General features: G+C 47.4%; 1 protein-coding gene across 1 annotated transcript in view; it reads left to right on the top strand.

The window, feature by feature from the left end:
* The first annotated feature begins 5517 nt into the window (after positions 1-5517).
* The window catches only part of LOC147734757 (aldo-keto reductase family 1 member C1-like), a 143447-nt gene continuing 128169 nt past the window's right edge, over positions 5518-20795 (top strand). Inside the window, exon 1 of the mRNA XM_086953628.1 lies at positions 5518-5652. Within this exon, the coding sequence (XP_086809754.1) occupies positions 5566-5652 (87 nt within the window). The 5' untranslated portion in view covers positions 5518-5565. The remainder of the gene's footprint in view (positions 5653-20795) is intronic.

Below are 20795 nucleotides of genomic sequence, written 5' to 3'. Positions count from 1 at the left end.
CGCCAAAGGGAGCGTTCAAGTTCAAGAGGATGCCTTTCGGGCTAGTCTCCGCTGCATCCGTATTCCAAAGGATCATGGGCAGCATCCTAAAAGACATCCCTGGTGTCTTGTGCTACCAAGATGATGTATTATTATTTGGCGCGGACAACGAACAACACGACGCTAGGTTGAGACAAGTGTTGGCAAGATTTAGAACACAAGGACTCACCGTGAAGAGAGAAAAATGCAAGATTGGTTGCAAAGAGTTAGATTTCTTGGGACACAAGGTGACACCAGCAGGCATCCAGCCAAAAGATGAACTTCTAAACACAAAAACTAACTTGAAGCCGCCAATAAACAAAGACGAAATAAAGTCATTTATGGGAATGCTGGAATTCTATAGCAAATTTGTGCGGAACTTAGCGGGAAGAACATATGCCATACGCCGGTTGTTGAAGAAAGATGAGGGCTCGAGTGGGACGAAGTGTGCCAGAAAGAATTTGAAGATGTGAAGACAGCACTCGCAAGTGCACCCAGCCTAAAAGCATTTGTACCTAGAAGAAAGACGGTAGTGACGACCAACGCGAGCTCGAAAGGGCTTGGAGCTGTACTGACACAAGTGGGAATGCAGGGAGAGGAGACGATCGCTTTCGCATAGAGATCTCTGCGGAAGTCTGAGGTAAACTACTCCGTGATTGAGAAGGAGGCATTGGCACTACACTGGGCCATGAAAAAATTCAGGAACTTCATCTGGGGAACGCAGTTCGTTCTACGAACGGATCACAAGCCGTTGGTTGAAATCTTCAACAAAAAGGGCCTCAACGCAATCTGAAGCAGAATCAGGCGTTGGGTCGTGGACCTGCAAGAGTATACGTTCTGCGTTGAATATGTGCCAGGGACAAGAAACCTAGCAGCAGACTGCCTCTCGCGACTAGTTGAAGAAAAAGAAGAGGAGGATGCTAGTGATGACAAGGTTGAAGACAAAGAAGATTTCCAGACAGAGAACGTTCGCGTGATTACGCAAGGAGCCATTGGAGATGAAAGTTGGAAAGAAGCTGTGAAGGAAATCGTCCTACTCAGAGAAGTCTGCGAGAGAGTCAAAGGAAAGTGGAGACACGTTGACAAACAGGACGAAACCTCGCGCCCATTTTGGATGGTCAGGGACGAACTGTCCGTCATAGACGATTATCTGTTCCGGGGAACAAGACTAATTCCACCCAAAACTGTGCGAGAACATCTGGTAGAATTGGCTCATGATGGACATCTGGGCATCACCAAGACCAACCAAAGGATGCGGGAGGACTACTGGTGGCCGTGTATGGACCATATAATAGAAAGGAAAGTAAGAGACTGCATCCCTTGTACGGTCAGCGACAAAGTTTTGAAACAGCATACACCTCCCATGCTGTGCAGACCACTCCCTACAGGACCGTGGAGGGAAGTGGCATTGGACATAATTGGCCCACTGACAGGGGAGATACGCACGCCATACATCTTGGTGCTCATGGACCTATACTCAAGGTGGCCAGAAGTAAAAATAGTAACAGAGATCACCACGAAGATAGTCATCGAGTTTCTAAGGGAGTTATTCTCCAGGGAAGGATTACCAAACAGCCTGTTTCATAACTGTGATAGTCACACATCTCACTTTCATTTATCCTTTAGTACTTTTAACACAAACAAGTGAGTGCATCTGATTCATCCATTGAAAATGGCACTTTGAACACAAAGGACCTGACTCACAAAAGTAAATGTATATTTACTCATGTGTATATTCACTGCTACACCTTAGTATATTCCACATTTCTGAGAAGAGATTTACACCTCCACACTTTCAAATTATGGGGTGGCGTCGCCTACAACAGAATTTATGAGTGTAAAGGTATTTATGGTAATTTCGCATTCCCTGATGGAAATCTATGCAACTGTGGCGGAACGCTCCCTATCAGAAAGTCTTACTGTTTTGTGGGCATGTTTATTAGTATGCCCCTGCCCACAATAAATCCCTAATTTTTTCTAAACTCCTTCCATTTAGTATTACTTCTTCCCCATTTTTCCACCACTCTCCCAATCCCTCTCACATGTTATGTTATGTTAACTGTTTTTGTACCGCGCACAGCTGCCCCAGCAAAGGGGCGTCCTGGCGCCAAGGAAGGTATACACAACATCACAAAATGCAGCAGAATCAGAGATTTTTATTAAAAAGAAAGGTTTTAATGGCACGTCTGAACTGGAGTAAGTCTTCCAGCGCTCGAATTTCAATGGGAAGAGAGTTCCACAATTTTGCGGCTACTACTCGGAAGAAAATTTATTTCAAAACCTTATACCTATCTGTGAGCTGAGATCTCTGTCTCTTTGAGATGCATTTCCAAAAAGAAAATAGGGGAGGTGAAGGCGAAGGCTCTGACCATAGGTTTGTGAACTGCATTTTTTAGTATATGAGTAGCACTTTAAAGTATTACATGCTGTTTGTCTCTCAATCCCTTAGACAAGTTTAACTCACGCTTCATTATTGTTCACTTATTAAGTTCAATGACCACGTTGTTGAAAGTAAGGTGGTTGAATTTGTGTAAATCTATATAATTTGCTGCCACTTTCTGTTCACATTTTCTTTTGTGGTTATAAAACATAGCATGAATAGAATCACGGATACCCTTAGTAACTCTGGGTTGGGTTCACTTACACTTCAGATTTTTTAATATAAAAGACGAATATAAAGTTGAGCCTTTCCTAGATGAGGTTTTACCCAGTGCAATTTAGATATGGCACACTTCCTCTCAGGGCCTTATCCTATAAATGGTCATCTAATAAGTCAGAAGAATGCCCGGCCAGTGGGGCCAAGGAAGAGACTGAGTCCCATGTTTTCTTCTTCTGCCCTAAAGTACAAATCTCTTCTGACTTGTCCAACTTTGCGGAAACTTGGGGTTTAGATATCATAATCAGGCCCTCAGAATACTGATGTGTAACACCTCTACCCCTCTTGTATTCTCTGTTTCGCGCTTCATCTATGCTATGCGGCGCAGGCAAAGATCCTATTTATATAAAAAAAAAAAAAATTGTATATAGATGTTATTCCTCCTAGAATGGACCCAGAACTGTAAACCTGTGTCTTTTTTTAAAAAAGTTTTTATATTTTTAACTTTTTTAATCTTTCTGTATATTGAATGATAACTGGACTGTGTTCCTATTCTTATGATGTTGTAAACACTATTAATGATATTGATTGTGTGTATGTATCTTTTATGCTCTACGACTGAAATAAAGATTATTTGACTGACTGACTGATAAAACATAGCATGATCACCGATCTTGATGAAAAACTACTCACGTGTCACACTGTTGATGCAGCGTTTTGGGAATTCAGAGAAAATCATTTATAACCTGGACCCAAATATTTAGTTCCCTCCACACTATATGAGTTTATACCAAACTTACCAATTTATACATCACCACTAAATGATGGACCTTTTTCAAGAAGGCAGGGATTTGGTGAATAATAATCTGAATGTATACCATGAATTAATACCATACCACAGTAACAACAGTCAATTTTCCGTTAATAATAATAATTTTATATTAAGTAATGTAATGCTCATCAAGTACAATACTGCTCAAATCAGAGTTACTCACACAAAAGAACATTTAGATCTAATCTAATCAGTGTACATCTCATGCACAGCGCAATGAGAGAGTGGATAAGTAGAGAGACAAAAGAAGAGAAATCATTTGCAAGATAATTATGCAAATCAGAGATTGATTATAATTACCTATCATTCAAGTTTCTAGATTAGAAATGCTACCCTCTGGCCATGAGAGTAAGCAGGGCACTTTAAAGAAGAATTTGAAATGCACAGTTTAAGAGTCAAGAACAGGAGATAATCAGCCAGCCAACAAGAATAGGAAACAGCGTCAGAGCTGTCTCCTTTCGCTAAGTTAGGAATACGCCGCCTACCCCACCTACTTCCTAGGTATATTAATTATACCCCAAATTCACGCTAGTCCAACCCCTACTTTATCCATCCCACCTAACTAAAGATTTAAATTGCCTAAAACAAGGGGTGTCTCGGTCACACCACTCCGAGCAAGTTCCGATTTTCAAACACACTATTGTCCCAAACTCAATACGTCATTTTCAGGCTTCTGTATCTTTCTCTTCCACAGCATGTTCACTTTTCATTCACGTTTAATGTATCTTATTCTGTCCGTATGTCCGCTTCCAGAGGAACTCGCTTTCAGAGGCTCATTGTTTCCTCCATAACCTTGGCCATCACCGAAGACACACGGAAAACTGATTAAGCACTCTCCCTTCCTCACACCATGGTTTAATATTTCAAGCTAGATTTTCTGAGGCTTTCTCTCCAGCACAGAGAAAGCCATTTTCTAGGAAAAGACAAATACAACATGAATATCATATCTTTTGCAATAGTTTATTCTCTAAAAGTGTTCTTCTTAGCATTATTATACTTTATAGCCCGCCGTAGAGGGCTATACCGGTTATTAAAGGCCCTCTCCAGGGTTAAAGGCCCCGATCCAAAGGCGAGGGCCTTTAACAAGGGAGAGGGACTTTAATATGATCAGTAAACTTGCAGCCCTTTAGTCGTTAGTTTCTGCATTAGTCATGCGCAGGCTTGAAGCCTACCCCAAATTTTCTCTAACGTGTTCTCATTTACACACGCGCAGTTAAATTCAAACGCAGTTAGTAATACACAGTTAACTTTTTTATGATTGATTTTGCATAATGAGAGGTTCAATCCGAGCAGGTTTTGTTTCGCGAAAACCCTGCTCCATCACTGTCTTCAATGTGTCGTGAGCCTTTGGTTCTGTATGTCATTCACAATATCAGTGAGTTACCTTTCAAATATAAAAGCTAGCCACCTAAGTTTATGTGGTGTAAGTGAATGTGTCTAGATTAATGTATTCCTTTGAAAGGTAGGATTCTATATATTGAGTTGTATATCAAGTGCTTTTCTTGATGCAAGAAGAAATGTTTATACAGTTTCTTTTTAAAGTACACTGTAATATTGAAACACATAGAGCCAGATGTACTATTACACTGGTCATAAAAACGGGCTGCAAATTGTGACCACTATTTTTGCAACCAGTGAGAAATGTTAAGGGTAGTAGGACATTTTCTTAAAATTCTCGAATTAGAGTGGATCATCATTCAACCTGCCACATTATTATTTATGAGGAAGGGCACAAATTGTGACTGAATGGTCACAATCACAGTGATGGGGGCCTGCCAGGGTCAAGAGACCACCAGGTCTGTGTGTAAATGAAGGAAACCTTTTTTCGAAGTAAACTTTTTTTTTTTTTTAGATATAACCCATTTCGTTAAAGGAACTGCATTTAAAAATAAAATCTTTAAAAAAAAAGTTTCACTGTGAGTTTGCAGTTGGCAAATATGTAGGCAATAGATTAGCTGTTTTTTAATTAAACAGACAGGATAGTTTGTGTATGCTTGCCTTTATTTGCATTTAAGTAAAATATGTATCTTCCTTCCTGTGTCAATGTTTATTTATCTAGCATCCCCACAGATTCCATTACTAACTCAGCACATCATACCAGAAGCCTGCTGGAGAGACCATGGAGCTCAACAAAGATTCCTTCATCACAATGAATGACGGACAGCGGATACCGGTGTTGGGCTTCGGCACCTATGCCCCGGAAGAGGTAAATCCTCTTCTTTCCTTCTCGTACATTTGTTAGGGCATTTCTCCAGATGTTCCATTTAAAATATCAGTCTGAATCCCTGTTGTGAGCAGTAATACAATGTGAAGGAGTTACAGTTGAGTGCAGAGTGCAGATTGAAGTTTAATCAATCTGTGCTGTGTGTCATGACTCCCAGGAAACGGGATGCTTTTGGGGAAAAAGCAATAGCTACCAAATGGCTCATATCACCTGTGACACTTAAAGCCAAACCTGACACTTTGGTCAGCAGAAACTTGGATACTAGAACTTGTAATTGCTCCCATGAGATTCTACGCTGGGGTTCAAAAAACGCCGTCCTACAAAATGCAGTATTTTAAAAGGCCAGGACTGGTTGAAGGTGCCACAGATGGCATTAAATCAATCAGGGTCTATTTAGATCGCGACTACTCACCCATAAGGGTCTCAAGGTCTGCTGTTCAGTCGAAGAGCCAGGTCTCGAGGTCCTTCCTGACTTGAGCCAGAGATGGTGATAGGGCATGGGGCCACTTGGCCGCAAATGAAAACCCTATATTTTATAAATGCCTGTATCATGCAGACATGATTTATTCCAGAAATGTGTGCAGTTGTTGAGATACATAATATTTGTGACTGATGTATGAAAGTATAAAATTAGGCACTCATCACTCCAAAAGTTCTGCATACCGTGGAGATTAGAGATGCAAATACCCCAGCAATGATGAGTGTCTACTCTACCCAGCTCAGTTACACCTTCTGGGCAAAGTGTATGAAATAGTAGCAACCAAAGACTTATCCAGTGTCGTGCCACCGGGTAAAGCAGCACGCCCAGTCCAGGGATCCAGGAGGGATGCCATGCTGTGGGTGGTAGGAGGATAGTGATTGGGTAGCAGCCAATGCACTTGGACACTTTTAAAGGTCCTGCACGTGTTGTAAAATTATAATGCTACTGATTTGAGGAGGTACCAGCATGTATGACATAAAAAGGGGTGTCCTCTCTCACATAGCGCCCACATACTTTTTTGCTGTAGATGCTACATGAGAAAGACCCATGGTGAGCATTCATCTTCTTGCTCCTGATGTGCATGTGCTTCAAGTCATGCACTCTCTGATTGGCTGGACAACACAAAACACATAATTACAGGTCAAGACTTCTTTTTTCATTAAATTCAGGGTATACTAACCATTTCAAAAACCTGTAAGAAAGTTGCTGTGGCTCCTATATTCTCTGTAACCTCATATGATTTAATATTTTGGGGCTTGCTCATCAGTGTTTCATATGTGCTGATAGTGCTTCATGCGTGCTTTTATAGAATGTACATTGTTATGATCCTGAGAGAAGTATTGAGAGCTACCTGGGCTCTTTGCAGCACTTCCATTTTACCTCACTTTTATCATTAAAAGACTTTGTTAGACCAGTGGCGTAAAAAAAGACTTGAGGGGGCCCCCCTGCAAACTACATGGAGGCCCCCCCCCCATTCTCCGTTCCAGTCTAGAGCTCTCAGGCCAGCGACCTTCCATACTTCAGGGGAAGCGGGGCTATTGTTACGCCACAGTCACCAATACAGCCGTTAAAAGTAACACTGGATGGTGGAGTTAAAGGTTGGGCTGTCTGCCAGCAGGCTTTCATAGGTGGTGGTCCATTCAATAAAGGGTCCCTGCCATCAGTAGGCCGGGGAAGTTTGCCCAATTTTGGGTGGGTTTCCTGATGCAGACTCCTGTCATGATATACAACATCGAGCCCACTCAACGTTCAGTTTTGACAAAAGTACATCCACTGCTCCTTCCCGTTTTAAAACATGAGACAATGCGACAATGCAGTTTTTCAAAAGCAGATGTAACTACAAAGAGCACATTTTGATAATACATTTTTATTAGTAGACAATGGCAATCTTAAGAGGCATTGCATAGCTTCATACACACTTAGACCCCAATTCTATCACAGCCTCTCTGTCTCTCTCTCTCTCTCTCTCTCTCTCTCTCTCTCTCTCTCTCTCTCTCTCAGTCAGTCAGTCTATCTCTCTCTGTCATTCAATCACTCTCAGTCAGTCAGTCTGTCAGTCAGTCTCTCACTCTGTCAGTCTGTCGTTCTTTCTCTCTCTCTGTCAGTCTCTCTCAGTCAGTCCCACTCTCTGTCAGTCTCTCTCTGAGTCTCGCTCTCTCAGTCAGTCTCTCTCCCACTCAGTCCCTCTGTCTGGCAGTCTCTCTCTCAGTCTCTCTCTCTGTCAGTCTCTCTATCTCTCTCTTTCTATCAGTCTCTCTCAGTCAGTCAGTCTCTCTCTCTCAGTCAGTCTCTCACTTTCTTTCTGTCAGTCAGTCTCTCCCTTTCTGTCAGTCAGTCTCTCACAGTCTCTCTCTCTCTGTCAGTCAGTCTCTCTCTGTCAGTCTCTCTCTCTCTCTTATTCTCTCTCTCTCAGTCTCTCTCTCTCTGTCAGTCAGTATCTCTCTATGTCAGAGTCCCAGTCTCTCTCTCTCTCTCTCTGTCTGTCAGTCTCTCTCTCAGTCAGTCTCTCTCAGTCAGTCCCTCTCTCTGTCAGTCTCTCTCTCAGTCTCTGTCTCTCAGTCAGTCTCTCTCCCTGGCAGTCCCTCTCTCTGTCAGTCTCTCTCTCAGTCCCTCTCTCTCAGTCAGTCAGTCTTCCAGACAGTCTTTATCTCCCTCTGTTAGTCTCTCTCGGTCAGTCATTCTCTCTCTCTCGCAGTCAGCCAGTCTCTCTCAGTCAGTCTCTCTCTCTCTGTCAGTGACTCCCGCTCTGTGAGTCTCTCTCTCTGTCAGCCAGTCTCTCTCCCTCTCTGTCAGTTAGTCTCTCTCTGTGAGTCTCTCTCTCTCTCTCAGGTAGCCTTTCTCTGTCAGCCAGTCTCTCTCTGTTGGTCAGTCTCTCTGTCAGTCAGTCTCTCTCAGTCAGTCTCTCTCTCTGTCAGTCTCTCTCTCTGTCAGTCAGTCCCTCTCTCTCCCAGTCAGTCTCTCTCTCTCCCAGTCAGTCAGTCAGGCAGTCATTCTCTCTCTACCTCAGTCAGTCTCTCTCAGCCAGTCTCTCTCTCAGTCAGTCTCTCTCAGTCAGTCAGTCTCTATCACAGTCAATTAGTCTATCTCTCAGTCAGTCAGTCTCTGCCTCTCTCTCTCAGTCTCTCTCTCTGTCAGTCAGTCTCTCTCTCTGTCAGTCAGTATCTTTCTACCTCAGTCAGTCAGTCTCTGTCAGTCGGTCAGTCTCTCTGTCAGTCAGTCTCTCTGTCAGTCAGTCTCTCTCTCAGTCAGTCATTCTCTATCGCAGTCAATCAGTCTATCTCTCTCAGTCAGTCAGTCTCTGCCTCTCTCTCAATCTCTCTCTCTGTCAGTCAGTCTCTCTCTCTGTCAGTCAGTATCTCTCTACCTCAGTCAGTCAGTCTCTGTCAGTCGGTCAGCCTCTCTCTCAGTCAGTCTCTCTCTCAGTCAGTCTCTCTCAGTCAGTCAGTCTCTCTCTCTGTCAGTCAGTATCTCTCTACCTCAGTCAGTCAGTCTCTGTCAGTCGGTCAGTCTCTCTCTCAGTCAGTCTCTCTCAGTCAGTCAGTCTCTCTCGCAGTCAATCAGTCTATCTCTCTCAGTCAGTGAGTCTCTGCCTCTCTCTCCCAGTCTCTATTAGTCAGTCTCTCTTTCTCTCAGTCAGTGACTCTCTCTCTGTCAGTCTCTCTCTCTGTCAGACAGTCTCTCTCTCTCTCTGTCAGTCAGTTTCTCTCTGTGAGTCTCTCTCTCTCTCTCAGGTAGTCTCTCTCTGTCAGCCAGTCTCTCTCTCTGTCAGTCAGTCTCTCTGTCAGTCAGTCTCTCTCAGTCAGTCTCTCTCTCTCTGTCAGTCTCGCTCTCTGTCAGTCAGTCTCTCTCTCTCCCAGTAAGTCTCTCTCTCTCCCAGTCAGTCAGTCAGGCAGTCATTCTCTCTCTATCTCAGTCAGTCTCTCTCTCAGTCAGACTCTCTCAGTAATTCAGTCTCTATCACAGTCAATCAGTCTATCTCTCTCAGTCAGTCAGTCTCTGCCTCTCTCTCTCTCTCTCTCTGTCAGTCTCGCTCTCTGCCAGTCAGTCTCTCTCTCTCCCAGTAAGTCTCTCTCTCTCCCAGTCAGTCAGTCAGGCAGTCATTCTCTCTCTACCTCAGTCAGTCTCTCTCTCAGTCAGTCTCTCTCAGTCAGTCAGTCTCTATCACAGTCAATCAGTCTATCTCTCTCAGTCAGTCAGTCTCTGCCTCTCTCTCTCTCTCTCTGTCAGTCAGTCTCTCTCTTTCTGTCAGTCAGTATCTCTCTACCTCAGTCAGTTAGTCTCTATCAGTCAGTCAGTCTCTCTGTCAGTCAGTCTCACTCTCGATCAGTCTCTCTCTCTCTCTGTCAGTCAGTCAGTCACTCTCTCAGTCAGCCAGTCTCTCTCTCTCTCTCTCTCTCTCTCTCTCTCTCTCAGTCAGTTTCTCAGGCAGTCAGTCTCTCAGTCAGTCAGTATTCAGTCTCTGAGCCAGTCAGTCAGTCTCTACTCTCTCTCCTCTCTCTCCACTCTCTCTCTCTCTCTCTCTCTCTCTCTCTCTCTCTCTCTCTCTCTCCATTCTCTCTCTCTCAACTCTGTCCACTCTATCTCCACTGTCTCTCTCTCCATTCTCTCCCCACTGTCTCTCTTGCCACTTTCTCTCTCTCTACTCTCTCTCCACTCTCTCTCCACTCTCTCTCTCTCCTCTCTCTCTCTCTACACTGTCTCTCTCTCCACTCTCTCTCCAATGTATTTCTCTCCACTCTCACTCCACTCTCTCTCCACTGTCTCTCTCTCCACTGTCTCTCTCCTCACTCTCTCTCCACTCTCTCTCCACTGTCTCTCTCTTCACTCTCTCTCTCCACCCTCTCTCTCTAATCTCTCTCTCCACTGTCTCTCTCTACTCTCTCTCTTGCTTTCCACTCTCTCTCTCCACTCTCTCTCTCTCTACTCTCTCTCCACTGTCTCCCACTCTCTCTCACAAAGTTGTGTGCGTTCCAAGGGCGTCCGCAGAAATGTTTCCGGGGGGGGGGGGGGGGGCATCACCATCCCCCTTGCACCCTTCTCCCCTCTGCCTTGCACCCTTCTCACCCTTCCCCTTGCACCCTTCTCCCCCTCCCCCTTGTACCCTACTCCACCTCCGCCTTGCACCCTTTTCTACCTTGCACCATTCTCCCCTCTGCCTTGCACCATTCTCTCCCTGCCTTGCGCCCTTCTCCCCTCTGCCTTGCACCTTTCTCCCATATGCCTTGCACCCTTCTCCCCCCTGCCTTACACCCTTCTCCTCTCTGCCTTGCACCCTTCTCCCCTCTGCCTTGCACCCTTCCCCTCTCTGCCTTGCACCCTTCTCACCTCTGCCTTGCACCCTTCTCCTCTCTGCATTGCACCCTTCTCCCCTCTCCCTTGCACCCTTCTCCCCCTCCGCCTTGCACCCTTCTCTACCTTGCACCCTTCCCCCCTCTGCCTTGCACCCTTCTCCTCTATGCTTTGGACACTTCTCCCCTCTGCCTTGTACCCTTCTCCTCTCCGCCTTGCACCCTTCTCCCCTCTGCCTTGCACCCTTCTCCCCTCTGCCATGCACCCTTCTCCCCTCCCCGTTGCACCCTTCTCTCCTCTGCCCTGCACCATTCTCCCTTCTGCCTTGCACCATTCTCCCCTCTGCCTTGCACCCTTCTCTCCTTGGCCTTGCACCCTTCTCCCCTCCCCCTTGCACCCTTCTTCCCTCTGCTTTGCACCCTTCTCCCCTCCGCCTTGGACCCTTCTCCCCCTCCCCGTTGCACCATTCTCCCCTCTGCCTTGCACCGTTCTCCTCTCCACCTTGCACCCTTCTCCCCTCCGCCTTGCACCCTTCCCCCATCTGCCTTGCACCCTTCTCCTCTCTACTTCTCCACACTGCCTTTCACCCTTCTCCCCACTGCCTTTCACCCTTCTCCCCTCTGCCTTGCCCCCTTCTCCCCATCCCCATTGCACCATTCTCCCCTCTGCCTTGCACCCTTCTCCTCTCCACCTTGCACCCTTCTCCTCTCTGCCTTGCACCCTTCTCCCCTCTGCCTTGCACCCTTCTCCCCTCTGCCTTGCACCCTTCTCTACCGTGCACCCTTCTCCTCTCTGCCTTGCACCATTCTCCCCTTTGCCTTGCACCCTTCTCCCCTCTACTTTGCACCCTTCTCCCCTCTGCCTTGCACCCTTCTCCTCTCTGCTTGCACCCTTCTCCCCTCTGCCTTGCACCCTTCTCTACCTTGCACCCTTGTCCCCTCTGCCTTGCACCCTTCTCCTTTCTACCTTGCAACCTTCTTCCCCCTGCCTTGCACCCTTCTCCCCTCTGCCTTGCACGCTTCTCCCCGCTGCCTTGCACCCTTCTCCCCTCTGCCTTGCACCCTTCTCCCCTCTGCCTTGCACCCTTCTCCCCTCTGCCTTGCACCCTACTCCACCTCCGCCTTGTACCCTTTTCTACCTTGCACCATTCCCCCTCTGCCTTGCACCCTTCTCCCCTTCGCCTTGCACCCTTCTCTACCTTGCACCCTTCTCCCCTCTGCCTTGCACCCTTCTCCCCTCTACCTTGCACCCTTCTCCCCTCTGCCTTGCACCCTTCTCCCCTCTACTTTGCACCCTTCTCCCCTCTGCCTTGCACCCTTCTCCTCTCTGCTTGCACCCTTCTCCCCTCTGCCTTGCACCCTTCTCTACCTTGCACCCTTGTCCCCTCTGCCTTGCACCCTTCTCCTTTCTACCTTGCAACCTTCTTCCCCCTGCCTTGCACCCTTCTCCCCTCTGCCTTGCACGCTTCTCCCCGCTGCCTTGCACCCTTCTCCCCTCTGCCTTGCACCCTTCTCCCCTCTGCCTTGCACCCTTCTCCCCTCTGCCTTGCACCCTACTCCACCTCCGCCTTGTACCCTTTTCTACCTTGCACCATTCTCCCCTCTGCCTTGCACCCTTCTCCCCTTCGCCTTGCACCCTTCTCTACCTTGCACCCTTCTCCCCTCTGCCTTGCACCCTTCTCCCCTCTGCCTTGCCCCCTTCTCCCAATCCCCATTGCACCATTCTCCCCTCTGCCTTGCACCCTTCTCCTCTCCACCTTACACCCTTCTCCTCTCTGCCTTGCACCCTTCTCCCCTCTGCCTTGCACCCTTCTCCCCTCTGCCTTGCACCCTTCTCTACCTTGCCCCCTTCTCCTCTCTGCCTTGCACCATTGTCCCCTTTGCCTTGCACCCTTCTCTCCTCTGCCTTGCACCCTTCTCCTCTCTGCCTTGCACCCTTCTCCCCTCTGCCTTGCACCCTTCTCTACCTTGCAGCCTTGTCCCCTCTGCCTTGCACCCTTCTCCATTCTACCTTGCAACCTTCTTCCCTCTGCCTTGCACCCTTCTTCCCTCTGCCTTGCATGCTTCTCCCCTCTGCCTTGCACCCTTCTCCCTTCTCCCCTCTGCCTTGCACCCTTCTCCCCTCTGCCTTGCACCCTACTCCACCTCCGCCTTGCACCCTTTTAAACCTTGCACCATTCTCCCCTCTGCCTTGCACCCTTCTCCCCCTCCCTGTTGCACCCTTCTCCGCTCTGCCTTGCACCCTTCTCCCCTTCGCTTTGCACCCTTCTCTACTTTGCACCCTTCCCCCCTCTGCCTTGCACCCTTCTCCCCTCTGCCCTGCACCCTTCTCCCCTCCACCCTTCTCTGCCTTGCACCCTTCTCCCCTCTGCCTTGCACCCTTCCCCCCTCCGCCTTGCACCCTTCTCTACCTTGCACCCTTCTCCCCTCCGCCTTGCGCCCTTCTCCCCTCCACCTTGCACCCTTCTCCTCTCTGTCTTGCACCCTTCTCCTCTCTACCTTGCACCCTTCTCCCCTCTGCCTGGCTCCCTTCTGCCGTCTGCCTAGCACCCTTCTCCGGTTTGCAGGAAGGAAGATGCGCCCGTTCCTTGCTTCGGGGGAGGCGATGCGTCGCGCCTCAATGCTTGTGCAGAGTAGGAGATGCGTCTTGATCATTACCGGAGAGGAGGTGATGCGTAGATTCTCATGATACATTCCGGTTGCGATGCGACAAGATGGTGTCTTGATACGACGATCCAGTGCAATGTGATAAAATGGCTCCCTTGATGCGACAACGTGAAGATGATGCGTGCACGCCTGGTGGCCGTGCGGCGAACTCTGAAGCTGCGGAGTCGCGACAGGCCCTGCGACACGCTTCTCCGGTGATGCAGCAACAACCTCGGCGGCAGCGACACACTTCTCCAGCGATGCAACAGCAACAGCTGCGACTGCGAAACGCTTCTTCTCGATGCGTCGCGCTTCCAGCTCCCAGCGACATGCAGGCTTCTTCAGACAGAATTCCCAGCAAGTCAAGTCAAGTCAGAGAATTTATATAGCGCACTACATACCCAGAGGGTCTCAAGGCGCTTAGGGAGGGGAGGACGCTTACTTGTCAAATATCCACGTTTTAAGTTGCTTTCTAAAAGCTAGGTGGTTCTGGGTAAGGCGAAGGTAGGTGGGGAGTGAGTTCCATGTTTTAGCTGCCAGGTATGAGAAGGATCTGCCTCCCATGGTGGTCTTGTTGATGCGGGGAACAGTGGCGAGGGCTTGGCTGGAAGAACGTAGTTGGCGGGAGGGGGTGTAGAGGGACAGTCGTGAGTTGAGGCATTCTGGTCCGATGTCGTAGAGTGATTTGTGTGCGTGGGTTAGCAGTCGGAAAGTGATCCTCTTATTGACGGGTAGCCAGTGGAGGTCTTTCAGGTGGCCAGAGATGTGTTCGTTACGTGGGATGTCTAATATGATCCTGGCTGAGGCGTTTTGGATTCGTTGGAGCTTCTTCTGGAGTTTAGCGGTAGTACCTGCGTAGAGGGTGTTTCCGTAGTCCAGTCGGCTCGTGACCAGAGCATGGGTGACTGTTTTTCTGGTTTCGGTGGGGATCCAGCGAAATGTTTTTTTGAGCATGCGAAGAATGTTGAAGCAGGATGAGGATACGGCGTTGACTTGTCTGTTCATTGAGAGTGAAGAGTCCAGGATAACGCCTAGGTTCCGTGCGTGGTCTGTCGGGATAGGTGCTTTTCCAAGGGCTTCCGGCCACCAAGAGTCGTCCCATGCAGAGGGGGATGTACCTAAGATGAGGATTTCAGTTTTATCTGAGTTCAGTTTCAGACGGCTTTGTTTCATCCATTCGGCAACTTCTTTCATTCCTTCGTGTAGGTTTGTTTTGGCGGTGCTGGGGTCATTGGTGAGAGAAAGGATCAGTTGAGTGTCATCCGCGTAGGAGATGATGTTGAGGTTGTATTGGCGAGCGATGGCCGCAAGGGGGCTCATGTATACGTTGAAGAGGGTGGGACTGAGTGAGGATCCTTGTGGTACGCCACAGATGACTTCAGTGGCTTTGGATTTGAATGATGGAAGGCGGACTCTCTGGGTTCTTCCGGTGAGGAACGAGGTGATCCATTCGAGTGCTTTTCCTTGTATTCCGATGTTTCTGAGGCGTTGTAAAAGGGTACTGTGGCAGACTGTGTCGAAGGCTGCAGAGAGGTCGAGGAGGATGAGGGCGACTGTGTCTCCATTGTCCAGTAGAGTTCGAATGTCGTCTGTTGCTGCGATGAGGGCGGTCTCAGTGCTGTGTTTTGCTCGGAAGCCAGATTGTGAGGAGTCGAGGGATTTGTTGGCTTCGAGGAAGGCGGCGAGTTGGTTGTTGACAGCTTTCTCGATGACTTTAGCTGGGAAAGGAAGGAGCGATATGGGGCGGTAATTTTTGAGTTCGGTGGGGTCCGCTGTGGGTTTTTCAGAAGGGCGGTGAGTTCAGCGTGTTTCCAGCTTTCCGGGAAGGTGGCGGAGTTGAAGGAGCAGTTGATGACGTCTCGGAGGTGCGGTGCTGTGACTGAGTCTGCTTTGTTGAAAATATTTGATTTACCGTCTTAATTTCTATGCAGGTAAGTACTTAAACAAAAATAACTCAATCGGAAAGAAAGAGACAGAGTCCGTGGTGTTAGAGTTCTTAGGGGTTTTATTCCTTAAAAAGGAATGGTACCAGACCGGATATCGTATTCCTGCCACCACAGGGGTGCAGGAAGGGATAGAGCCATATTTTATTGACAATACATAGCTTATATACTTAAATCATATTATAGAAACCAATACAGTAGGCGTAACAGCTGAGAGAAACAAGATAAGAGCACACACGTGGTAGTGATACGTAATTAGAAGGCGTGAACTAGACGTGAACATAGAGGTGTGTGCTAGAAACGTCACATGTAAGTGTCATAAGTGGGTGGCAACAAAAGCGGAATCTTGCAATGTCAGCAGAAATCTGAGGCCTGGATGCGCGCGCAGCTGCATGACGTGTAACTGGAGGGTGCAGGGGACTTGACATTTACACCAGCGGAAAGAGACAGAAGTCTGGCACGTCAGATCAACCTGTACCACTATCATATCTGATATCTGATGTTTAGGAACCATATTATCTAGAAGGAAAAGGTCTCTGGGGGAGAAGCTATTCTATAATGACTGTGAGTGCGTGTATAAGCGGCTAAGTGTCTGCATGAGATGTGAGGGGGCATGGGCCTTTCAGGGTAACAGAGGCTATGAATTACTTGCACGGAGACAGTGAGGCCGGGCCCTTTGCTCTGCAGCTGGGGGGAATGTTTACTTAAACTAGTAGGCAGGAATGCATTTTCGAGGAACGGAACAGATAATGCGAAGGTTGAATTTGGTCTTGGCAGGCAGCAGGCTGAGCTAAGAGCCGTGGGCCGCGCAGGGAGTAAGGCAGAGGTCACGGGTACAGAGGCAGCCCAGGCTGAGGCGTTCAGAGTCAGAAGACAGAAAAAGGCTCGATGGCAGAATTCGGGGCCTGCTTCGCCAGAGCTGAAAAACGTGTAAAGTACACCACAAAAAGACGTTGGCATAGCATATTTAGGAACTGAATATTCAACCCGTTCATGGCGGGTCTGAAAGAGGACATGTTAACGTTGGACGCAAATGTATTTGCGTCTTCATAGCTGGCACAGGAGGGAAGTTACATGCACTTTAAACTCGTACATGGAGACGGTGGGGTACACGTTAGGGAACATTTCTTGACCATAAAATTTATATTTCCTCATTCCCTCCTTGTTCCCTACGGACCCTTCATGATATATCGATCCTCATGAATCGATCAGTCTGTTCTTGTAACACCATTTGCTCTTCTTTCTTCTTTTTGCGTTTTGAGTGAAAACTGGAATGTGCAATGCACGATGTGGCACACAGTCCACAAATCGCTGGCCCACATTGTAGGCACAGGCAGCAACTGAATACTATGACAAGGGCAATGCCTAGGAAGGATAGGATCTTCCATCCCCAAGCAGTAAGTTTTGTCCAGAACCAACCGGACCAAGTCCAGGTGCCTGGATTCTGATGTATCAAACTTGCAATTTTATGAAGACGTGTAATAGCTTGGTATACCGTTGGCGCGTTTTCTGGAATGAAAACACAGCAACTTGACCCGATGACCTTACAAGCTCCGCCTCTGTCTGCCAAGATGACGTCAATAACGAGACGGTTTTGAAGAACAACAACCCGCATAGCGGACTGCTCCTCTGTTAAGTTGCCTAGAGCGGAGGCAGTTTCATTCACTACTGCTTCGAGTGTTCTAGTTAATCTTCTTATTAGTTTACTGTTTTGGACGGGGCCTGTGAAGAAAAAGAATCCTTTATTGAAATCTGTGTATTGCTCCCATGCCGTTTCAGTATAGTCGACAATCGGGAGATCTCTTCTGAGTCTACTCTTTACTAGATTTGTATTTCTGTGATAATCAGGAGGGGCTAGGAAAACAGGTGGCAGAAGGAAGGCAATATAACAGGTACCATCCCAATCTGGAGGCAAGCGTATGTATGCGGTATGGCCACAAACAAAATAAGAATGACGAGTAGCTCTAAAGGAAGACTTGCCATGATCACTGAATTCGACCACGGTAGTACATTTACTATGACCTAAGTGTACTGAACCCTTCTTTCTGACACATAAGTCACCTGTGACTGGTAATACTGACATAGCAGGGAGAACTGGTGCAGCTTCGGATTCAACAGTAAGAATCATGAGGTTAATTGTATAATTACCTAATCCATATACTTCATTTTCTAGATCAGTTCCTGTCCTAATGGGAAGTCCCTTCTTGTCAGGGTAGCAGACATTGAGCAGAACTAGGTTCAGGTTTCCCCAAATCCAATTCCCCTCGAAAACAGCAATATCGGAATCTAAAGAATTAATTAATCTAAACCATGCACCACAGGAGCCATTGTGAGTGAACGGGTACGGGAAGAGAGGCAGAACTCCCTTATATTTCTGATAGGGAGGGAGTCGGCCACATATCCAACAGTTTGTAGCATTGTTAGTCTGATGGGAGTGATGTAACATACTAATGAATGTGTTGTTGCGCAGCGCAAGCCTGTAGGAGAGTTCATGAGGCGGTAATTCACTAAAAGAATGTTCGGCAGTTACATTGTAAGCAGATTGTTCACGCTTAAAGATAGGGTAGTATATTGGCAATAGTATACTAGCAACAATAATCAAAAGACTTAGAAAAAACATAATCAATAATGTCACTATACAGTGACTGCGAAGTGATTTACAGTATGTACGTTTCTTGAGTTGTCTCTCTCTCTCTCTCTATCTCGATCTAGGGGATACATGTCAGAAACTATTTAACCGATTCACCTAGGGGAGGACTTAAACAATTAAACTGTCTGACTTGCTAGATCGAAGTTTTGTTCGATACTCCTCTTGGGGAGTTTTCTCTCGCTTGGAAACTTTACAGTCACTAGATTCGAGGCAGTCCTTTGAGGGGGTGGACGAGTCAGTTTCTGGCAGTAGTTCGTTGCATTTTTTAATATGACTCGTGTGGATCCACCCCTTTCGGCCTTCCACCTTGATCGCGGTCCTCGTGGTAAGAAGGACGATCTTCGGCTCTTTCCAGCGGGGCTCCAGCGGACTTTTCCTGTCGAAGTTGCGAATCAACACAGCATCGCCGGGACGGACATCATGTGGCTTTACATCAGTGTTGTCGGGAAAGGCTGCGGCAACCTGTGAACGACATGATTGGAGTGCAGACATCAAGGAGGCAAGGTAATCTGTCAGCATATTACAATCAACATCGGTGATTTTCTTAGGCATGGGCGTCCCCCACATATTCGGTGGTCTGCCAAAGACCACTTCATACGGGGATAGCCCTGATCTCGAATGGGGGACCATTCTCATGTAAAACAGTGCAACGGGCAGGGCGACTATCCAGTCGACCCCTTTCTCTTTACAGATCTTTGCAAGGCGTGTTTTCAATGTCTGGTTATGCCTTTCTACAAGGCCAGCGGCCTCGGGATGTCAGACACAATGGAATCTCCACTGATATCCTAGCAGAAGGGAAACCTGTTTCATGAGCTCGGATGAGAATGGCTGTCCGTTATCTGAGTACACGATACGAGGCAAGCCGTACCGTGGGAAGAATTCTCGGACCAGCTGCCTGGCAGTGGTCGGGGCAGTGTAATCTGGGACTGGATATGCTTCGGTCCAACGGGAAAGTGCACAAACAACTACGAGGACGTACTTGAATCCTCGACAACGGTCCATCTGGATATAATCCATCTGGAGGACTTCAAAAGGGTGATCGGGAGGATGAAATCCACCTTGCTCTACAGGGACACTTTTACCTGGATTGAACTGACAACAGATCATGCAAGTATGCACTTTCTGTTTTGCTGCTGCTCGTAAGTGTTTGTTGTACCAGAGATTCTGTAAACTGTCTAACATAGCTTTTTCTCCTAGATGTGCTGGACTATGTGCTGTGTTTATTATGACTTGAACCATGGAGTCAGGGAGAAACCATGTAGATTTTCCCTTCGTCATCCATCCTTGATCTGTCTGAATCCCTCCTAGTTCGGTCCATTTCTTGATTTTATCTGGAGTGGCATGTGTCTGAATATCGATTACATCTAGTGTGGGATCCCTAACTGACATACACTGTGTCGGTACTATTGTCTTTGTCACATCAGTTGTCTGGGTGTGAGTCAATGCTGTATGTTTTGCTGTTTGGTCTGCCAGGTCATTACCCTGGGAAACAGAATCTGTAACTTTAGTATGTGCTTTACACTTCATGATGGATATGCCGGAAGGCAGATGTATTGCGTCTAACAGGGCTTGAATGAGGGAACCGTGTTGGATCTTGGCACCGTGAGAGGTCAAAAAACCTCGTTCTTGCCATAACACTCCGAAGTCGTGTACGACTCCGAAAGCATAACGGGAATCTGTGTATATGTTAACATTTCTGTTCTTGGCTAGTATGCAGGCTCGAGTCAGAGCGATGAGCTCCGCCGCTTGAGCAGACAATGTGTCAATACGATGTGTTTCTTTGACTTCAGTTTCAGTGGTCACTGCGTACGCGGCCACTAACTCTCCTGTGCTTGTTCTCATACATGAACCGTCCACGTAAAGTGTCAGGTCTGGATTTGTCAATGGAACATCTGTTAAGTCTCGTCGGGGCTTTGTTACTGCATTAATGATCTCTATACAATCATGTGGGGCTGGATCTGTCATAATCGAGGGTAACAATGTTGCGGGGTTTAGAATGTTACAGCGTCTTATTTCTATGTGTGGCTGGAATAGCGTCAATTCATAACCTGTCAGTCGTGCTATAGTCAAGTGTTGAGTCTGGGTTCTGTTTAGAAGGACCTCTACAGAATGTGGTACTTGTACTGTCAATGGATGTCCTAATACAATTGAATCGCTCTGTCTGATAGCTAGGGCTGTTGCGGCAACTGACTTTAAGCACGCAGGGAGTGCCTGGGCTACTGAATCCAATGTACTTGAAAAATAAGCGCAAGGCTTATGTGAACCTGCTTGATCTTGAGTGAGGACAGACAACGCTGTACCATCACGTTCTGTAACAAAAAGTGTAAAAGGTTTGCTGTAACATGGTGTCGCTAGAACTGGTGCTTGACATAAAGCTTTCTTTAATTCCTCAAAAGCCTGTGTATGTTCCTGAGTCCAAGGGAGGGCAGTCGAAGTCGCTGCCTCCTGTGTTGTCAACTGAATGAGTGGTTTAGCTAGAAATGCATACTGAGGAATCCATTGTCTGCAGTACGAGGTGAGGCCTATAAAGGCTCGCACTTCCTTTTGTGTCTGGGGTTGTGGCATATTTACAATTAACTGGATGCGATCAGGAGTGAGCTGTCTCCCCACTTTGGACA

This window comes from Lissotriton vulgaris, chromosome 1_2, assembly GCF_964263255.1.
Source record: "Lissotriton vulgaris chromosome 1_2, aLisVul1.2, whole genome shotgun sequence".
Taxonomy (NCBI): Eukaryota; Metazoa; Chordata; class Amphibia; order Caudata; family Salamandridae; genus Lissotriton; species Lissotriton vulgaris.
This window is presented reverse-complemented; position numbering and strand designations above follow the sequence as displayed.